The sequence below is a fragment of the Camelus dromedarius genome, chromosome 7 (genome assembly GCF_036321535.1).
Source record: "Camelus dromedarius isolate mCamDro1 chromosome 7, mCamDro1.pat, whole genome shotgun sequence".
Lineage (NCBI taxonomy): Eukaryota > Metazoa > Chordata > Mammalia > Artiodactyla > Camelidae > Camelus > Camelus dromedarius.
The window spans coordinates 41,756,373-41,779,417 of record NC_087442.1 but is presented as its reverse complement, the minus strand read 5'-3'; the positions used below and the strand labels follow the sequence as shown (position 1 = coordinate 41,779,417).

General features: G+C 41.2%; 1 protein-coding gene across 3 annotated transcripts in view; it reads right to left on the bottom strand.

Annotated features, from left to right (window-relative positions):
• CPVL (carboxypeptidase vitellogenic like) overlaps positions 1-23,045 on the bottom strand; it is a 105,792-nt gene that overhangs the window by 16,125 nt on the left and 66,622 nt on the right. For all 3 annotated transcript variants that reach the window (XM_010988030.3, XM_010988028.3, XM_010988029.3), the window contains exon 12: positions 8,284-8,466. In XM_010988030.3, coding sequence (XP_010986332.3) covers positions 8,284-8,466 — 183 coding nt within the window. The remainder of the gene's footprint in view (positions 1-8,283; positions 8,467-23,045) is intronic.

The following is a 23,045-nucleotide window of genomic DNA, read 5'->3' as shown; positions in this document are numbered from 1 at the left end:
GTGGTTGTTCTTTCCTCCATTTTTCAAGAAACAAAACAGTTAATGTTAGTTTCAGAAAAGCACAATTAGGAAGCTGTGGTTGTTATTGCTTCTCTCTGCACACGAGGCTTCCCCTATCCTCCTCCTCTTGTAAGCACTCTGCTTCCCTTTAGAAAACAGTCTCTGTGTGGACTGGATGTGCTGCCAAATACACTGGCTGCCACCAAGACTCCACCCCCACCTCTGTCACCACCACCTCATACACTCCCCAAGGGCAGACACGTAGCCTAGGCTGGCCAATCAGGGTACGCCATCCTTCCCGTTCCACAGCCCCGACAGGGACTTAAGGCCCGGTGGTGCAGGGGAAAGTTCCGGATGTGGGCTGCCAAATCTCAGCTACTACTGTTATTTGAAGCCTTAAGCAAGTTTCCCGGGTGAAACTTCTGTTTCTTCATTTATAAATTAGTAAATACAAGCACATCATTTACAGGGGAGCTCCAAGTATTCCATCAAGCTGTGGAGAAGAAAGTATGTGGCAGCCCAGTGGCCTGACGGCTTGCAAATACTGAAGGGTCAGTAGCCATCCTCAGTGTCTCCTTAGTGGCCTTGCCGACACCTCCATAAAGAAACTGAACCAGCAACCAGCCCACAGCAAGTAAGTGGCAAAAACTGAAATTCACACAGGTTGGTCTAAGTCTATAGTACGTCTTCCTCTCATTACCCCAGACTGCCTCCCCTGGGTCACACTCTCCAAAACAGTCACGCTTTGAGGGTGGTGGGCTCCCCCTTTGGCTTCTCTGTACATAACCCCTGGCAGGAGGTCTGATCCCTGCTAGAAATTCAGGGAGAAGCCCCTGAGGAGAATGTGACAGACTGCAGGCCTGAGGACTCCACAAGCCAAATCCGGGTCAAGGTCAAAGTGTAAGTCATGGCTCAGGGCTTGTGCTGTAGGGGGCTGGGGAGCTCGCTGTGGCTGCCTGAGGAGGGCACCAGGATGACACCAGCATGCCAGGCTCTCCCTGTGGCTACTGAGCTTTTAAGTTGCTTTAGCTACAGAAGAAATGCCATCTCTTCAACAGCTTGGACATTACAAAGCTAATCGCTTCTATTTCAGGAGCTCAGAATCAGGCGTCAAGAAAGTGGTGTTGGGAAGCAGGTGGAAAACCTTCTTCCAAACCAGCTCTTAACATGACTCCCCACTTACCAGGGATCCCCCTTCTCTGACCTCTCTCCACCCTGAAGTCACCCTATTGCCGCCATTTTAAACTTCCCAAAAGACATCTTTGAAAATGTGCTTAAACATCTTCCATGGTGACAAACACTGTATGTGTCCACTTACCTAAGATACTTAGAGTAGCCAAATTCACAGAGACAGAGGTACAATGGTGGTTGCTAGGGGCTAGTGAAGGGGGAATGGGGAGTTGGTGTTTAATTACAGAGTCTCAGCTTTACCAGATGAAAAGAGCTGTGGGGATGGATGGTGGTGACAGCTCCACAACATGAATACATTTAATACCACTGAACTGGATACTTAAAAACGGTTAAGACGGCAAATTGTGTTATGTATAGTTTACCACAATAAAAAAAAAAAAATTGGAGAGAAACCCTTCAATGCCCACTTCCCTGGCCAAAGCTTGCTTAAATAATAGAACACTCACCCCTTTGCCCCCTACAAGGCCCCACGATCCCTTTTCAGTCTCTCTCCCAGGCTCCAGACGGTGCGCTCTGCCCCGCCCTGTATGCTCTTCCTCTGAGGCTCTGCCCACCATGCTTTCTCTGCTCATTTTAGCCAATTTCAGCATCTGTTCTTTTATTAACATCAGAAGTTCCCTAATTAAGCCATAACCTTTATTGTTTTAATGTAGCTACTGGGGATTGAACCCAGGACCTTGTGCATGCTAAGCATGCAGCTCTACCACTGAGCTGTACCCACTCCCCTCCCCACAAACCTTTCTTAACATTGGATGAACCTCACCACCTACTAAGCTCTAGCACCTTTTAAAAAACCCTCATACTCTGTCTGTCTATAGGCAGTGGGCACACACGTGACTCCAGAGCTAACACTAGATGTAAATACATTATTTCTCAGGCCTGCTTTAATTATGGCTGATATGAATGCAGGCTCCAGTTTTAACTGTAGTAGCTTACCGCTGCCAATCCATCATTCCAGGGGTGGGTGCCCTTGTGAAGTAGAAAACCACCGGGCTGGAAGCCAGGAGGCCTGGAATCTAATCTCAGTCAGACCTGAAATAGGTAGGAGACTTTGGGACAGTCATTTAAACTGTGGGCTTCAGTTTCTCCACCTGGAAAATGAGATCTAAAATTTGCTTCAGCTGTAAAATGCTGCCTACAGGCTGGATTACCTCCATCCATCAGGTTATTATTATCAGGTTATTGCATAACCTGAACTGGTATCGATCACAAAAACATAAAATAGAAATAACAATGACTCAAATTGCAATCAGGAAAAAAGACTTGTTGGAAATCATGCAAAACGCATGATAAGAGAAGCTATGACCAGTAAGACTGTAGAGGAATGAAAACTGACCAGTGACTCAAATCTTCCTTTTAAATGCTTACATGGAAAATAATCAGTGTGAATAAAAGTGTTTTCAATGAAATAAAGATAGAAAAGAATTAAAACAGTTTCAGTGCTTTCTTCAGAAAATTTTGCTTCGTGAAGTTTTTTCCAGAAAGATGTTTTTAAAGAAATTCATCAGTGTTGGTATTATTCTGATTAAAATTTTATACTGATAAACATGGCACTGAAACATCTTTGGGGGTTGAAATGACGATTCAATGATGTAAGAACAAAACGTCCTGCATTTCAAAAGTAGTGGCAACATCAAAACAGATCATGAACAGCACCTTTAACATTTGGAGAAGGGCAAAGAAAGACCCCAAATGAGTGGCAGGGTGGCCTTGACAGTGATGGATGTGGGTTGCCACCAGCCAAGGAGAAAGAGGATTAGACCTTTGATCAACCCTGTAACACTACTAAAGTCATACACGCACGTGCACACACACTGACGGCCACTGTCCTATTCTATTCTGCTTGCTAACTGAGCCCCTCTGGGTATTAATGAAAAATATAGATATTTCAGATTTTCCTTTGAAGGTACCTTAGAGGCAACTCAGTCCAAAGTTTGCATTTTACAGATGAACGAACTAAGGCTCAGAAAAGCCCCTTACTCTCAGGTGAAATAAAAAGGCAGATTCCGTGTCTTAGAGTGGTACAGGTAACAAGGCCAGGACCTACAAGGGGAAACAAACAGCACTCACTGTTCATCTGACATCTGAAGGCTGGTTGGAGCTGGCCGGTTTTCCCTGAGCATCCCTTGACAGGAATCCAGGGAGAAAACTGCTCCCCATCTCAGTACCCTGACGCTCCCCTGGGAGAGCTGTCATTTCTTTAAATGGACATTTTAGGGAACCATCAGAGACAAGTCGACTTTGGTTTCAATTTTTAAATTAAGAGCTGTAGGGTTTGGCAGAGAGCGAGGTTTCTTTTTTGGCCGATGCGTACACACGCTTCTGTTTTGTGTGTCTAATGTGAAAAAGCCAAGTCCATGGCTGAGGCCCGTTTTTTTCACTATCAGACGTCTGGCCTGACATTTGAACGGTATCCTCAATCCACAGAGAACGCCTTTAAGAACACTGGAGCTCTTTTCCCTCCTTCATGCCCCCGCCCCCGATCTCCCCACGACACCCTCATCCTACACTGAGACATTAAGGGGAAGGAGCGCTGCCAACATTGTAAAATCACCTACATAAAACGCAGCTCCCTTGCCGTGCAGTAAAACACTTCTATCACAAACATATGTGAGCCTCGCTTCTTTTGTTACCCGGGTTTTGGCAGCCGGAGGAGTGCCATTTCATCTCTCAATGTGTTTTGCATGCACAAGAGTCAGTGGGCTTCATGTGATATTTGCACAAGTTTCTGAGTGGGGGCGGCCCTTCTCCCACCTCTGTGGCACACGCTTCCCAGCAGCCCCGGTCTGGACTCCCAAGCTGGGCGTCCCATGCACGGCGCTGGGCAGGACACAGGTGTGATGGATGCCAGGCACTGGGGCATTTCACAAGGCTGGTCTGGGGGATGTAAAATAACAGGTGGCTGCGGCAGCCATCAAAGGGTCTGCAGGACGCGCTGAGTGTGCCTGGTGGGATTCTCAGCATAAAGCGGCGCCGCAGACTCAAGGGACGGAGGGGGAGGGACGTGCCCGTCGCTCCCGGGCAGCTCGGCATTCATGTCTGCCCTTAATGGCCTGAATATTAATATTCCAACTTTCCTCTAACGGTTGATTTTCTGTAAGGGACAATCAAAATATTCCCTGATCTTTACTATTTATAACTTTCCTTTTGTTATGTATAGTCTTATACATGCTCCACGGTAACAATAACAACAATAATAACAGCAAACATTTCCTATGAGTCAGGGACTGCTCTACGCTAACGCGCTAATTGAATCCCCTCAACAACCCTATGAGGATACTACAGGCCGAGTGGCTTAAACAACAGAAATTTGTCACAGTTTTGGAGTCTGGGAAGTCCAGGGTCAAAGTGCTAGCTAATTGGGTTTCTGGTGAGAGCTCTCTTCCTGGCTTGTAGTCGGCTGCCTTCTGGCTGCATCCTCACATGGCAGAGAGAAGGGGGGTTGGAGAGCTCTCTGGTGTCTCTTCTTATAAGGACACTAATGCCATAGAATCAGGGAGCTGCCCTTACAACCTCACTTAACCTTAACTACCTCCTCATATGCCCTTTCTGGAAATACAGTCACATCCTAGGTTAGGGCCTCAGCATATGAATTTGGGGAGACACAATTCAGTCCACAGCAGGTAGGTATTATTGCTATCCCCATCCCTATTTTATAGGAGATAAAGTCAGGGCTCAGAGAGGTAAAACACTTGCCCGTGGTCACATAGCTGTTCAGTAAAAGACTCAGGATGCAAGCCATGGTCTTCCCAACTCAAATGCTCATGTCTCTAACCACTCTATTATACTATCTCTACATATGTTATAGGTATAACACACACACACACACACACACACAAACACACATGTATATATAACCTAATACTGCACACAGTTTGATTCAGTAACAATGATCATTCCTAAACTAGGCAGCAATTGGGGTAAAAAATTCTCCCCAACAGAAAGATACCAACAAGCAAAATTTTCCTCGTGAGAGAAAAGATCTCACTTAAGGGTGTGTGTGTAGAGGGTCCTGATACCAAACAGGATAGCACGAATCAACTCAGAATTTGTACTGGAAGGGATGTCAAAACAAAACAAGAGGTTGGGACTTCAAGTTCAGAGCTCAATCCACTGGATGAGGTTTAATGAAGTTCCAGAGGACAGAATACATGTTATATACATGCATTATATATATATATATATATATATATATTTTTATATATATATATATATATATATATGATTTATATGGGATGTAATTAGCTTTCTGGGTACAAACTCTGCCCTGACCCACAAGGTCCCATGTGATGAGGCCACAGCCAGTTGTCTGGCTTTGCCTCCCCCTTTTCCCTATTCCTCACTACCTCTCAGACCCATTGGCCCTCCTTCCCTTCCTCAGGCACATCCAGCTCGTTTCTGCCCCTTGGCACATCTAGATGTTCTCTGCAGAGAAACTCTGGCCCACGTCTGCACATGTCCTACTGTCTCACCTCTTCAGAGAGGCTTCTGGGATCCACCATCCAAAGTGGTCCTTATCCCACTACCACTCATGCTTTTTCACATCATCTAGTTTTATTTTCTGATGTTACCTTATTTGTTAATGTGTATATATGCTTGTTGTCTGCTTTTATTTCCCCCCTCCTTTGAGTAACAAATTCATTACCCTAAGTATGCAATACTAGAAATGAAGAAAGGTTGAAAATTCATGTTCTAAATATGCATATTAGAATTTTTTTAAGAATAGTAAATCACACACAAGGAAAATAATAGCAATAAGAGAACAGGTATAAAAGTAAAAATTAACAAAATAGAGCAAGACTACAATAAGGAGCTAAAGATAAAAATTGGTTCTCTGAAGAAAATAATAGCATTTTTAAACTCTGGGCAAGAGAAGCAAAAATTGTAATATCATTACAGATTTTAAGAGACATTAAATGATAGTACAGTGATGTTATTAAAGCAACCTTATGCCAATAAATTTTAAAATTTTGATCAAAAGAAAAAATTCCTGAAAAAAAAATACAACCTATAAGAATTGACACCATAGAAAATAGAAATTTGATTAATCCCATAGCTATTACAGAAATGAAGCTGCAATTAAAAACCTTCACTCAAAGTAACCTTCAGGCCCTAACCCTTCACCAATAAATCCCCTAACACTGAAAGATACTACTTCAGACGCTGGAAAAAGAGGAGATGCTTCCCAACTCATTTTATGAGGCCAGCATAACCCTGATCCCAAACCTTGGAAAGGACAGTGTAAGAAAGAAAAATTACAGGCCAATTTTTTCTCAAGCGCATACACACAAATATTCTAAATAAAACAGTAGTAAACCAATCCCAGTAATAAACATCCCTTCCGGCACAGGATTAAGGCAAAGATTCCCACTATCACCACCTCCCTTCAACTTCATAAAAGTCTTCGTGATGTGAGGCCAGGAAAAGAAATTAGCAGTATAACTGCTAAAGAGAAAGAAATAGAACTGTAACTACTCACTGAAGACAATAATTATCATTACATATGTAGAGGATGCAAAAGAATTTACAAATCACTGAAATTAATAAATTTAGCAAGATTATTGCTCACAAAGTCACTACAAAAACTCAGTTGTATATCTATGGTACCAGCAAATAAACAATTATAAAATGGAGTTTCTAAAATCATACAATTTACGATAGCATAAAAAACTCCACCAAGTAACTAGGATTCTGTAGCAAAAGATATACAACACCTCTAGACAGAAGACTATAAAATATAATTGGGAAAAATTAAAGAAGACCTAAAGGAACATGTTATTAATATATAACACGTGCATGGTTTTGAATACTCAATACTGTAAAGGTATGAACACTCCTAGAACTGATATAAAGTTTTCATGCAAAACCAAACACAATTTCAGCAGAAATTTTTGTAGAACTGACAAACTGAGTCTACAACTTACACGGAAATGCAAAAGGCCAAGAAAAACCATGACAGTCTTGAAGAAAAAGAACAACATAGTTGGAGGTTTTAGATTACCAGTTACCAAGAGTTACACTAAAGCTGTAGCAAATAGGATACTATGACATTGTCTTATGGATAGACAAACAGGCCAATGAACTAGACTAGAGAGAACAGACACAAACCCATACACGCACAGCTACCTGATTTATGACAAAGGTGACTCCGTAGAGCAGCGGGAGAAGAACGCTGTTTTCAATATGGCACTAGACTGTTTGACTATTTCTAAGAATTAAAAAGAATCTTGACACATACACCACATATAATATCAATTCCACCTGGACTGTTGATCCAAAAGTGAAAGGCAAAACAATAAAGCTTCTCAACAATAACAAAAAGAATATATTCATAGCCTTGGGGCTCTCTTAAACATGACATTAAAAGCACTAAACATAGAGGAAAAAATTAATAAATTGGACTACATTAAGGTGAATTGAGGTCCCAATGTTGCCTCACATAAAAAACTAGGGGAAGAAAATCAAGTCCAGAAGATTAAAATTTTCCTCTTGATTAAGTAAATCTTAGGGATTTTCTTAATTTCTCCAAAAACTTTCATAGGTAAACAGTGTAATCATCGTGTAATCATGGAAGAAAACCTATTCATCTTTAAAGGAGCTGAGGCCTGCAAATTGGAGGTGCAGTGAACAGCCTTGGCCAGAGTAATATCTGACCCTTAAAGGAGAAGTCACACTAGGGCATCAGATAGAGAGACTTTGTCCCGAGGCTCCATCTCTAATACACAAATGTGATCACAGGTTTGCCAAAGGACATTTCATTGAATCTTCCTCATCTAATTTGTTCAAGCTCTCTTTTGTTCCCAAATCAACTAATTCTCTCACTGATTATTCACCTTCTGGGGCTGAGTATGATCTTTTTAATTCTCACCGTATCTCTTAACAATACCTACACTTGTGTCTGTCAACTTTCGTCATAACATTAAGTATTTGCATTTTAATATGAACACACACCTCCCTTCTCTGTGGAAAGAAGGGCAACAGAAGACACATTTTGGCTGTTTTATTACTTTGCTGAAGGCTGACCATTCCTTACTGGTATTCAATCCCACTATCCCATTCCCACAACCTGCATGCCCAGAAGCATTTTCATACCTGACAGAAGTCACCCACTTGCCGTACATAACCAGCCACATCATGATCAGATTTAAAGACCTTCCAAACTTTTCTTTCTGCCTTCTTGTAATCCTGGGATCCTTTCCAGTCCATGGCCATCAAGGAGCGCTCTGTCAGGGGAGCTGCCACAATGATGTCTAGTTGGCCATTGTAGATTAGAACCTGTAATGAAATTGAGCCATGGGCAAATGCAGGAGTCAGCTGGTGAAGCCAGTCAGTGAAGGTACAGATAGTGCAAACTAGAGAGAAAAGGGAACATGAGCTTCTTGATAACACAGCTCAGAGAGGCCAGCCCAGCAGATCAGTGAGGTCATTTTCTTACAGTTGGCTACACACAACAACAACCTGAAAAAACTCAAGCCTTGCCTCAACCATTGCATTCTTCCAAAAGTTTGATTCTTTATAGGAATATGCACATATCTCTCTTGGTTGCAAAAGCATTTGGTTGCATTACCCAGTGATACAGGTTTTACTTGGATGTACAGCTATGTTAAGGAAGAAGGTTACATTTCAGTGGAACTAAGGAATACTACACCCTAGGATTTTCATAAAGCCTGCATTTCATTAACTTCACTTTCAGGCACTGCGGCAGCTGGCAAGCTGGACATTCTCTCTCATGGTTGCTAATCCGTATTACTTTCCCCTCCTACATTTCAGTGGCAACTATAATTTTCTGAGGCAGACAGATAGATGCAGGTGCCTCAGATCTGTTACTTATTGAAGGCAACCACAATGTCTGCCATGCCACTTCCTTCTTGTCTTAAATATGATAGCCACTTGTCAACAATGAGGAATGTCCTTCAAATGCCTCAAATAGATTTTTTTTTAGCCAAGTTGTATGAGAAACTCTGGGGCAACTCTTATCTTTTCCTCCCAAATAACTTTCAATTAGCTTGAAAAAGAATTCAGGTAAAACCCAATGCTGATGCCGCTGTGAAGCTACTGGTGACAGCGTAAAATGGCGCCACTCTTCAGGAAAGCAATGGCCAATTTTTAATGCAAAGACTTTGAAATGTTGAGACTCTTTGTCCCAGAAATCCCAGTTTGTGGACTAAACTCTATGCAAACAAGCCCAAAGAAATTTTTAAAAATTCATTAAATCTTTATAATAACAAACTTGAACACAGTCTAACAGTTTCATATTAGTGAGTGGTTAAATAACCATGGCACAGAAATTCTATGGGATATTGCAAAACCATTTAAAATGTTTGACTAAACTACAAAGCAACGTGGAAAATGCTTATCTCATCATGTTGAGTGTGAAAGCTGAATGCCAAATATATATCACCATTATGAATGTATAAAATTGATATGCTTACTTACATACATAGAATGAAACTTTAAAAAAATGAATATAGTTGATTAATTTTGGTGGTGGAAATCTGAGTAATGTTCCCCTCTGTTTTCTGCTCTTCCTTGGCTATTTTTTGCAATCAACACAATACTGATTCTCAAAAGATATTGTCCAACAAAGAGATTTTCTTAGACTCCATGCTACCTTTGATCTATTGGGAAGCTCTGGTTTGGCTCAAGTGAAGACCTTTGGTTGAATCCTCAAATTGGATATAAAATGTTTCACTGCATATGTTTTCATCTCTGCCCTCCTGGTATAGGGTTCTTAAAAGGCTTACACATAATTAAAAAGCCCAGGACTTTTACACACTCCAAATCCTCAAGCAGCAGTGGGCCAGGATTCAACCTAAGATGAAAGAACCCTGGGCCTCCTCTATAGGAACAAGAGTCTTTCATGTTACTCAGTCACCATCACCACCTCCACTCTCCTAAGCAGACTACCACCCCTCCCCCTACCACAATCTTGATAGATTTAAAGCCTGCTAAAAAAAAACTCAACTCAACTATAGCAATAAAAATTTGCATTGTTTATACAAAGAAATTGCCTCAAAGACCTTGAGTACTTAGGTTCCATGCAAATCTCCTACGGCTCTTTTGCCAATAGTATGGAAACAATTATATATGATCTGTACCAGCAAACAAGGCTTAACTACCTCACCATTCTAGGAAGGGCTGATTATAGCTGATTAACAAAGATAATTGTCTATAAAGCAATTCTTCTTCTAGAATTCAATGAGAAGATGGTGATTAGCACACACACAAGTGTATCTAGCTGTTTTTCCTCTGTGTGGCCACTATGAAGTTTGCATCTTTCTGACTGTATCTTGCTACCTTACTATCATTTGAGTTTTTCATCTTGGAGAGATGATAGCAAAATCCAGCTGTTACAGCAAAATCCAGCTGTTACAGCAAAAACAGGCTGATACATACGTACAGCATTAGGGTACATGTTTGTTGAACTGGATCGAAACGAAGCCCATCCCTGAGCTGTCTCCTTGGTTTCTCAAGACTCAGCATACACAAAAGTACTAACCCTCCAGAATGAGGCAGCGAAGGGCTGGACTGCATTATTTTGTACATATAATGTGCAGAAGATCTACTTTGGGGGGCAAATGGAAATCCTTCGTTTGCAAAGAGGGGAAAACATTTTTAACTTCTCAAGGGCACACAAGTCAAATGCAACAAAAAACAAATCAGGTTAATGATCAAGTGAAGTGATTTCAGAGCTGACATTTAAGCCTGCTAGCATTAAATGTAAGAACCCCGGAGCTTCTATATTTATCTAAATGTCACATTTACTCTCATCAGCTCCCACAGGAATACCCCATTTAGATGCCTCCAAGGCTGAGTGGACAAGATATCCCAGGATCCAGTGACAGTGAGTGGAGAAGACAGGTGAGTGTAGCGCAGGGGTGGGTGGTCCTGAAGCCAAAGGGTACGAGATAACCACCCACATCCTGAGCGTCAGAGAAGTTCCAGGACAAGGCCTAAGCATCAACTGATTGGTCTCTTATGAAGGATCTACACACACTCACCCACGTCTTCCTGGTCGGGTGACCCACTATCCCAGTTTGCCCTGGGTGGAGGAGTTGCTCAGGATGCAGGACCTTCAGGCTAAAACTGGGACAGTCTGGGGCAAACCTTCCCTTGAGACTTGCTGGTATTTTAAGTAACAAGGTCTAAAGACAGAGAGGAGGAGACAGAAATGAATGCAGCTTTTCGCTACACTTCCCTTGTCAGGAGTGACACTAACAAACCAAGGGGCAGAGAAAGTGCCAGATGGAGCTGGTTCCCAGTAACACAGGGAGCACCCCTGAACACCCCGTGTCCTCACTTTCCTTTCGGGTCAGCTGTGAGGCCTCAGTAAAGAGTAGAGGTACTTTTTTTAGAGAATTTTCTTTCCTTTTACTACTTAGAGGTCTGACTGGTTAGTTTGTTAAAACTGATGGTGATGCAAAGATGTGGAAAAATACTTATTAAAAACATCAATGAAAATCTATGATTCCACTGTGCATGTTCTATAATTACTGCATTTCAAAAAGATGCTTCAAACTTGGGAAAAGAGTACACCAGAATACTAGCAGTTAAGGTAGTCAAAGTATGGGTGATGTGTTTTGACTATTTTCTAGGTTAGTTAGGTGTATGTGGTTAGGCTGCTTCTATAACGAAAAAATAATAAAACAAACAATAACGCGAAGAGGTTGGGCACCTTAATGTGGCAAAAGATAAGTCTTTATAGAGGAATAATTTGTATTAACTCAAGTATTACCAGCTTTCAATTTTTTTTTTTTATGACAACTCGGTAAACAGTGTAACTTTAGTTCAATCATAGATGATCTTAAAAACTCATTCCAGAGTTCAAGCATTTACAGGAGATGGCACTAGGTGATTAGGATTACGAGCATCCTCTCTTTTTTTTTCTAAAGGAAAAGATGAGAAAAGCATTTTTATTATGTTCTTTACTTTACAAAGTGCTTTTATGTACCTACGGCTTTATTCTCATATAGCTTCACAGGGTGAGGACGAGAAGTGTTACAAGGCCCGCCTCCACTTCTCTGTGAAGGAAACTGCGGCATAGTAAGGTGCCAGAATGCCTCCTAGATCCCAGGCTTCCAAACTTCTTCCTAGAACACCTTAAGAAAGGAGCTAAACTCCTGCAAACCAACAAGCATTTACTGATTTCCCACAGCTAAATGTTTACAGTTACTCAAAGCCTCGGGAAACAGAGAGCTGGTGGACTCTGAGATATAGTTCACATCTCCAGTTCAGAAACAACATCGGTCTGTTTGTCCAGCTCGGGGGACATCTCTCAGTCATTTCTCACTTTGGTTCTGTGGACCAGGATGGGTGCAAGGGCATTATTCAGCTGGTGACAGACGCCTCACTTCTGCTGCAGGGAGTGGCTGGGATCAAGCAGCTGTGGGAGGGCAGCAGCACCCGGAGAACAGAGCGCTCTCAGCCCTCGCCCCACCCCGCAGCCCCTGCACAGTGCCTGATGCCCCGCAAGGCGTACTGACACTTACAAGGTTCAGTCAGTTGTGTTCTTTAAAGGCTCTCGTAATGCTGTCTAGTGATGGTCTGCCGGTTTGGCTTGCCCAGGTCCACTTGCCCTTCCCCTGGTAACTGTATTTCTACTCCCTCAACGGATACAGCCCCAGCTAGTGGAGGATGTCAATCAGTGTCCTTCCTCCTCTATGTACAGGATGAGTATGTGGCCTAAGCTACGGCACTCAAATACTCTTTCTCTGGAATTTCAATTGTGGACAGAGTGACACAGCGTTCCCAATGACTCTGCTCATTAGTTTTACTACCTAAATCCCCGGAGTCTCCCTGGCCCCTATCTTTCCTCACTCCAGTTCTTTGGTTTGTTCATGAATTCTGGGACCTATCATGTCTTCTGATCGGTTCCTCTCATGCTTTAAGTAATCATAGTTGCTTCTGTTGCCAAAAGCATGAAATCCAAACTCACACACCATCAGACCAGTACCTCACATGCCCCAGCAGGCAGTAATTGGGAATCCCTGAGCACATGGCTTAACTTCCATGAGCTTTGGTTCCCTTTTCTGGACATGCAGATGCAAGACTTACATCCCGCTGTAGTGAGAATTAATGAGAAAATGTGAACAGGGTTCTAAGCACAGTGCCAGACACAAATTAGAGAAGTTAGGTGAGTGTCAGTCCTCCTCCTTTTCAAGTAGGTTGATAATTTGATAATGACTTGGAAGAATGACTCAACAAAGCACTTCTTCTAAAATAAACCTTCAGAATATGCAGATGGTCTTTCTGTGTCAAACACTTGATTGCAATCTCACTCTCTCCAGACAAAGGCTGACAGTAAGAAGAAATCCAGCCAGGGTAAATCTGAACTCTAGGTACTCAAATGCAAGAAATAACATGCCTTTTGTAACTAATTTTACACACATTGGGAACGGTGTCTCAGCAGTTTTTTTTTTGGTAGTCAGAGCCATAAATCTAAAAATTCCTCCTTTAAAGGAACTTTCAGTTTTGAAGCCTGGGATTCAAAGATCACAAAGAATTTCGCCCCATCCTTAAATGCTAGAAAAGTATGGTCAAGGGTATAGCTTTTAAAAGGACACTTTGGAGTAACAGTAGAGCCCTTTCACTCCTCCTGTGTTGCAGGAGCTGTGCTAAGCATTTTACATCCATGATTTCATAACACCCCCAGAAGGCAGGTATTATTTATCCCATTTTAGGAACAAGGGGGCAGAGGTGCAGGGAGGGGAGCCAACTGGTGACAGAAATCCAAGTTCAGATCTGCCTGAGTCCAAAGTGTGTGCTTCTAACCCTTCTTCCACTCTGTCTCACTGCCTAAGTCACTACCCACCCCTCCGACCCCAAAGAACACACTGAAGATGCGATTTATTCTCTATTTGCAATAACACATTCAAGGAGCAAACTTAAATGTAGGCATGACCCTTTGGAATGAAAGATACATGTTTACAGTTAAGAGCACAGGCTGGGTTTAAACCTAGCTCTGCACTTACTAGCAAGACTGTCTTGATTAAGTTACTCAGCCTGTCTAAAGCCCAGTTTTCTCATCTGTAAAATGGGTAGAAGAGAAACATATGGGAAAGAGGATCATTGGGAGAATTACATAACATAATGCACGTGAAACTCTGCATCTCAGGCACATAGTAAACATTTAATTAATGCTAGTGATCAGTATTATCACCACATTTGAATGGTTCAACATAGCTATTCAAATAACTCCACAATTTCCAAATGAGCTGTTACCTGAGGATTACAGCTGTGATTTAGGATGTAAGAGTTAGAATTCTCACACAACTGCACTAGGTCATCAACTTGACAAAACAAATGGCAGGGGCTTATAAAAGTAGCATGACACTTGCAGATCGGAGCCCTGAGCTCCAGCCCTGGCTCAGCCTCCCAAGGTCTGTGCTACTGGATGACCTTAGGGACGTCGTCTGCTCACTCTGAGCCTTAATTTTGTCTCATATGATGAGGAATAGCCACATCCTAGAGTTCTTGGGAGGTCCAAATGGGGTATGGGATGTAAAAGGATCCTGTAACCTGACGGGCAGGGTTTTATTGATGGTTTTATTACTCTTTATTAAGAATAATCTGAAAAATAAATTTCTATAGTGGAGTGCAAAAGTTTTACATTGGCTGCGTAGGGCCTGCATTTAGCGTGTAGGGTATATTCATCTAGTCCACATACTGCTGTGTTTGTAATTAGATGCCAGCATTTAAAGATAGGGAGACCTGATCACGCCAGGCCTGTATTTCCACTTGGCCACAAGGAGCTAGGGCTGTGCAGTGACTGTCCCTCTAAGACACAGCCCTTCCTGAGTGTTCTTCCCCGTGCCCCTCCATTCCCCGCTGGCCAGGAGGTGCAAGGGCAGTTGTCATTTATTCAGTGCTTATGCTATTGTTCTTCTTAGCAGAGAAACATATTTCTCTGTATCCGTGTCTTTGTCATGGGTAGAAAAGGAAGATCAATAGGTCTCAATCCAACTCTACTCATTTATTTCACTTCCTTCCTGGATCCACAGGAAGATAAGTTTCACTTCCATCTGAAATGCAAGGGAGGTGGCTTTTTGTCCGCGTTGGAGAAAAGAGAGCGTGCTCACTTAAATGTGGAATGTGTTTTGTTTGTTTAACCTGCTCATATAAAATTTCTATTTACTCAACAGTAAATATTTATGGAGAAACTAAGGACTGGGCATCAAGAGAACAGATATAAAAACACGTAACTTCTACCCTCCTAGTGCTCCAGATTTTTTTTTTTAACTTTCCAAAACGGTGAATAATCAGAGGCAAGTTTACTCTTTCATTCTCTAAGTTTTCCTTCAAAAGAGGGGTTAAAAAGTCAGTTTCACTTAAATCTTTCTAAACTCTAGTCATTTTAACATTTCAAATCAAACTTTTCACCTTCTGGATGCATATAAATCAGCAGTTTTTTCATGGATTTAACTCTCTCAGCAAGAAAATGTCCCCCTAGGGAAGACCTAGTCAACAGAATCAGATGATGATTAACCCTTATTTTACACAGCGGCTGCTTCTGTAGAATAAATATTTTCCAGGCACATATAAAGCAACCAACCGTGTCAGCTACAGACACCTGTAGGCCGGTTTACCTCAGACTCAACTAAGAAGATCTCACACCCTCTGAACTCAGATTTTGACTTCAAGTTAGGGGGAGCCTGCCACATGCTACTCAAAAGGGAAAAAAAAAAAGACATTTGTGCTTTTAATGGTGACTATACAATCGAACACTTGAAAGAAGGGATTTGGGGCAGAAATGTATATGTGTCCATTTTGTTATATTTTCATTGTCGCCTGTATAAAAGCACAAGACTGAAAATAAGTCACATGATCTAAACTTAAACTTTTTAAAAAAATCCAAACCGAAACGACATGTGCTGCTGACAGAGAACGCAAAGCCTTTCTCTTTATTTCCCTGATTACTCTTCTACTTATTTGGAAAATTACAGAAACGCAGCAGAAGGAGGCTCTGGTCTCTCTGTACAACAGGAAAGCAAACTGAGCTTTTGTGAGAAGTCTAGATTTTTGTTGTTGCATTTTTAGACGAAAGATTTATGCTTATATTTTGGCCCATTTACAATCCATCATAATACTTTGCAGACAAAGTTATGCTCTTTTCCCAATGATCTAGTGACCTTAATCTCTAACATTTTGTGGTTTCCTGTTTGGGGAAATGATTGAACAGCAGCCTAAGCTATTCCAGGCTGCACAGCGTTCCCAGTTGGCCGCTATCTGTCTTCGTCTTGAATGTTCTCCTGTTCACTAATCAAAAAAAAAAAATTCTTTTTCTTTTTTTTTTTTAAAAAAAAGAAGGTTTCCCTACAGATGCTAAATCAATGAAACTCCTACAAAACAGCCTTCCACACTTCCTTTCCTGGCCGCCTTACTTATCATTCTTCTATTACAAACTCCAACACAGCCAGGAGTTCTCTCTGCCTGAAGCAATTAGCATGACCCACCAGCGCCTTTCTCCTGAACAGAAGAGAATTAATTTCACTAATATCCAGCTCAACCCAGGGCAATTCCCAAGGGTTTCTCAAAAGCTCAGCTGCAAAAGAAAAACAATTTCAGTGGTGGAGTGTAACGTATAGCAATGTCCCCACTGGAGGCCGGGTTGTTATCCTTTCAGGGACAATCAGCGCCCGGGCCTCGCTGCCCATCGTTTGCACTTTGGCCCTACTTCTTCCCGGTGACATCGCAGGGACACAAGGCTGTAACACTCAGGAAGCCTGAGTCCCCGGGGCTGCCTGGAGGAGACTGGGGCAGAAAAATAATGCAACCATTGAGTGAAACAGTAGTCACTTCTGCAACCAAGTTGTTCTTCAAATGAGACATATTCCGATTCCAAGTTTAAGGAAAAGGGAAGACAAAGAAAGAGAGTGATGAATTTAGAAATAAACACCTCCATGTGCCTGTCATTCCCCTACCAGCTGGTTTTGCCAAGGCGAGTAAAGAAAAATGAGAGTGTGGCACGGAGTCTGAATGAGTATCCAGCGATTACACAAATAATGTTTTTCGGCCAAAGAAAATTATTCCTGCCTTCTTGCAACTTAACTCTAAATAATTTAGTTGCTTTTAGAATGGAACAAGCAGCAAAGCCAACTTGAAAAAGATCCAGCAAGCCGTCACTCCAACCCAAGGATCTTTGAAAACATTTTAACTACACAGAGCAGCACACTTAAAATGACTTTTAATAATGACCCAGAGTAATATTTTTTCTCTCATTTGGATAGAGTCCTGGGGCCCCAGCCTAGGGGGTCCTTTGATTCTTGTTTCAGGGTCTTGTTCTCCTAGCCCTTTTCTGATCTCCTCACCTCTGACTATCACCTCTCACCTACTGACCATCGCTGATAACTGGATTTAACAAACTGAAACTGCTGCAGGAGCAGGCCTGCCCGCTGCCCCAGACAAGCCCCGCCAGAGAGCAGTGTCCTCCCAGGTTGTCAGAATGTCAGCTTCAAGGTCACACCAAGGGTTCTCTCTGAAGACTGCCACATGCTTGCCAGTGTTACCACCCTACTGAAAGGTGGGTCAAGGAACCAATTTGTCTTTCCACATTATTAAATGTACTTAATTGACAAGTAGACATTTGTATACAACCTGACCAGTAAGAAACATCCCCAGAAAGCAAACAAGAAATGCTGCAGTTTGCAACAGTGAAGTCCTATATGGGAACTGACTCACACTGATCACTTCAGCAGCTGCTATCCACCCGTGGCTAGTGAGCACTTGAGATGTGGCTGGTCCAACCTGAGATGTGCTCTAAGTCTAAGATATACACTGAACTGTGAAGACCTAGTACAAAGAAAAGAATATATAATATCTGAATACTTTCTTAATATTGATTGCATGTTGGAAAACATTTTGTATATACTGGGTTAAAGGAATTATGTTATTAAAGTTAATTTCACCTGTTTCTTTTTATATTTTTAATGTGCCTTCTAGAAAATTTAAAATTACCCAAGTGGCTTGCATTACATTTCTACTGGACAGCAGCCGTATACCTTGGGTTTGGTACATCCCAACATCAGTTTAAAAGACGAACAAGGAAAGGTGTCAACAGCATGGCAAGTCTGAGTGAAATCAATGTCTGTTTAATAGTCTATGGGTATTCTCTTTTCCTTTTATTCACTGAAATGCTTAAAAATCAAAGAAGCACAGAAGAAGCATGCGTCATTAAAAAAAAAAAAATTAACGCTTCTCTTACACGTGGATTATAACCAAAACAGGTAAAATGAGTTCCCAAGGAACTCTGCGGTATAACTGATTTTCAGATGTGCACTATTTTTATTCGCCAGCAAAGTGATGATGGTTTATCGACAGGATGGTTACATAAAACAAATGTCCCAGGATTAGCTTTCTTCTCTTCGGTTATGCTTCCCTAAGAGCTACTTCCTCCTCCCAGAAGTTATTCATTTGAATGGTGCTGGTTTTCTCTTTCCGGTCTTCAAAGGGTTTGGAAGAAAAGTGACCACGTTAGCTTACAATCAACAAAGCCAGACTTTTCCCATCATGGTTTGATGGAAGCTCAGAGTCCAATTTAGCACCTGAAGAATCGGGCCCACTTTAAGTGTTAACTTTTTCTTGGTATGCTAGACATTTATCAAATCTAGTTTCCTGGCACTATTAACATTGACATTTTGCCATCAGAAGATGTTATTAAGGAAAATGCCACAAGCAATTAGAATGACGGCTAAAATGAGTTAGATTTACTTGAAATATTTACCTTTCAAACTTTTAAGTCACATCCATTAACCAGGAATTGCCCATTTTCAAACGAAGATCTTTTGATAGCCTAGGATACGTAAATAAAACTCTAACGACCTGGGTGTTAAGATTTCAGTCTGGTAGTGAGGCTGAGAAACATTAAGATCCTGAATTCTGAAGATGCAATTAGTTGAAATTTAATGAGCTGCAGAATGATAAGTGACAGGGAAATGTAACTTTATATTTACAATTTCCTGACTAGATGAACTTTTAAACACAGCAAACTAAGCCCTACCCAAGGCAATTTAACCTTTAAAAGCAAAAGCATGTGGAGGTATTGGCCTTTGGAGATGGTACCTCTTAAAACTGCCTTCCAGACAACTTAGCAGCAAGGGCAACCTCAAATCCAAGGGCAATGTTTTGCTTTGGATCCACATGGCCTCTATGTATAGAGCTGCAGTTCCTGTTTTTTCAAATGATGGTTTCCACACAGGAAATACACTCTTGCCTTCCTCTCCCCTGCCCCACACACATTCTCTCTCTCAAGTACAGATTCTTTGAAAATATAGCCCGTATATTTTAGGAAGGCAAGAACTTTAACTAGACAGAGAAAAGGTGGTTAACAAATAATCAGAATCTTGAGCAAAAATCTGCATAAGAACAATGTAACTTCTTTATCAGAAAGGACAAAGGACCAGGGGACTTCTACCAAGAGCAAGCGATTTAAAACCCGTAGCTTTTATGGGGATTTGACCTGCATTTCCTAGATTCTAGAGATGCCCTATCCATCCCCTTCTGCATTTTATTATTATTTTTTAAATCAGGATACATCCTACAATCAATGTATGAATGTATTTGTGTTTTTTTAAAATGCTGCTTAAAAGAGGAAGGAACATAATATACATAGTATAATCAATGGCAATTAGAGTAGCGAATTATTTGCACTTACTAAAATTGAATATAAGTTTATTATAAAGACAGCTTATGGTACAAATGAACAGACCGTCTGTCTTTCTGTCATTCTGTCCTCTTTCCTCCTTTCCTTCCATCACTCCTTCCTTCCTAGTTTATGGCCCACAACTATGTCCTAGTTGCTGTACTAGGTAACTAAACCAGAACTTCCGTGGAGTGGGCCATGATTATTTTTCTAAAGCTTCGCAGGTGCTTCTAATGCATAGGGAGCAAAGTGGACCACAGCTGAAGGGGAGGGCAGTTTCTGAACAGTAGGAAAAGAGTATAGGAAATAAAATGTACTAAGAGCATCTACTCTCTGTCAAGACTGTTATCACTTCCTTTGTTCCCAAGACCATTCTTCTTTCATAATTAAGGTTTGCTGAGTGCTTGCTGGGTGCCAGGCACTGTGCTGGGTCCTGGGGAGGGTGGTGAACAATAAGGTAAGATGGCTGCCCTCTCAATGCTTATTGTCTATGAGAGAGAATTTCACAGATTAGGAGGTAAAAGGGAAAACTTAAATTCCAGGCAACTTGGCTTCAGATACTAAACATACTTGAACACCACCATCAGGGACCTGTAACATGATTTGCAAGTAAATTTGCTGCCCACCCATGGGCATATAGAGCCAGGTAGAAAAAGATCATTTTGATTACCTGCTATTTTGGATTATGTAATCAGTGTCTACCAGTGAAGAAAATTGATGGAATTCTCTGTGAGAGCAGATCAGTGTCCTTGTCTCCACCATAATGTCTCATAATTCTCCAAAGTGTGCTGAGGGACTTTAAAGACATAGCCATACTAAGTAGTCCACACGCTCACAACATGGTCAGTTAAATCTCTGCAAAGTACTAATCACAATCTACCTTCTTCAAAACTTTATTGTATATATCATATATATGCAGAGAATATATTATAATATATATGTGGCTTCTAAGTAGTCAGATATAATTCTTATCTTTGCTTCTTTATAAGTAAGGTTTTTTTTTTTCTCCTCTGCCTTCTTTCAAAATTTTTTTCTTTATCTTTGATTTTCTACAGTTTTTATATGATATGCCTAGTTTTTTGGCATTTTTCCTACTTGGTATTCTCTCAGCTCTTTAGATCTGTGGTTTGGTGTCTGACATTAACTTGGGGAAATTCTCAATCATTATTTCTTCAAATTTTGTTTCTATTCCTTTCTCTCTTTTCTTTCTGGCATTCCCATTATGCATATGCTATATACCTTTATAGTTGTTGCACAGTTTTTGGATATTCTCGTATTGTTAGCCTTTGTTTTCTTTGCTTTTCAGTTTTGGACGTTTCTATTGCCATATCCTCAAGATAAGCAATTCTTTCTTCAAGCTATATAGTTTGCTAATGAACCCATCAAATCCATCAAAGGCATTCTTCATTTCTGTTACAGTGTTTTAATTTCTAGCATTTCCTTTTCATTCTTTCTTAGAATCCCCATATCTTTGCTTACATTATCCATCTGCTATTGCATGCTGTCTACTTTCTTCGTTAAAGCCCTTAGGATACTAATTATAGTTTTCAGAAATTCCTGGTCTGATAATTCCAACACTCCTGTCATATCTGACTCTGGTTCTAATGCTTGTTCAGTCTTTTTCAAGTGTGTTTTTTGCCTTTTAGTATGCCTGGTAATTTTTTGTTGGAAGATGGACATGATGTACCGGATAAAGGGAATTATGGTAACTAAGCCACCTGTAACGTGACGGTAAGGTGCTGGGGCTGGGGGAAGCGCACTGTAGTCCCGTGATTAGGTCTCAGTCTTTCAGGAGCCTCTGCCCCTGGACTGAACTTCACACAGTGCTTTGCTTCACCTCTTAGGTGGGACATCATACCTAAAGATGGCCAGACTTGGGTATTTCCTTTCCCCCACGTGGAAGGCTAGAGCTGAAGTTGAGCACTTCCCTTCCCACAGGTAGGTTAGGCTCTGATAAAATCTCAATGGGCTAGGCTCTGGTAAAGTAGTTTCCTGAGGGCAGGTCTTGTTAAGAAAAACAGAATGCTCTGGTCTACCTCAAAATGGTTATTTTTACTTCTTCTTGCCAGAAGCAGAGGGGAGTTTTCTCCAATAGTCACTGAGGACACTGTAGAACTCCTGAAGCTAAAACTCACAAAAGTGTGCCCCCCCCCCATGACTGGACTCCCCTGGGGTTTTTAACTCTCAGGTTTATCCACACTGAGCCTCCAATAATTCAGGAATTACAGTTCAGGTTTTCATATCCTGGCACTAGTTCCTGTGGAGATTTCTGCTTATGGGTTTCTGCTTAGAAAAATTGTGATTCTCTGTGTCCAACTGCCTGTCTCTCCAATTTGTGAGGAAGTGACTTGCCCTGTGACTTCAATTCTCTCACAGATCCAAGAGGAGCTGTTGATTTTTCAGTTTGTTCAGCGTTTTACTTGTTGTTAGGACAGAATGGTAGCTTCTAACTCCTTATATATGGGACTAGAACCCAGATGTCTGTCAAATCTTTTTATTTTTGTGTTTTCCACAGTTTTTTTTGCATAACTTTTGTAGATGGCAGGTGCTTAAAGACCTCTACTAAAAGGTGATGAACATCATCGGTAATAGCTTTTATTTTCAAGCACTTTCTAACCACCAGTCACTGCTGTAAGTGTTTTACATACATAATCTATTTAACCCTCACAAGAGGTTTAAATATAAGTATTATTATTATTCATCCTATTTTATAGATGAGAAGCACAGAGTGTTTAAATATTCTCCCCCTAAAGAACACAGCCAGTGAATGGTGGAACCAGAATTCAAACTCAAGATGTCTAGCTGGAGAGCCCATGCTTATAGCCACCGTGTGCTATAGGTAACTCCTAGAAATACTGATGATTTTGTGATCTAATTTGATCATGAAGAATTCTAATAGTCCAACAAGCTATTTCTCATTCTAGTTATTTTGAAGATTGTTAATATGATATTTCAATTTACCACCAAACATCTGAAATTACTGAAAGAATGACTTTGAGTACACATCTCCTGTAGGTCATTACAAGAAAGGGATTCTGCTGTCATGCAATCTATACAGAAACTGATGTACTACAAGAGTTCTGTTGGTTCCCAGAAACTAACGAAGGTCTTCTTCAGCCCGTCAGAGATACTCCACGTCAGCTAAAATGAATCGAGTACTGGAAAAAGACTTCCATGTTTTTATGAGTAGAAACATGTGCACTGTTTTCTACGACAA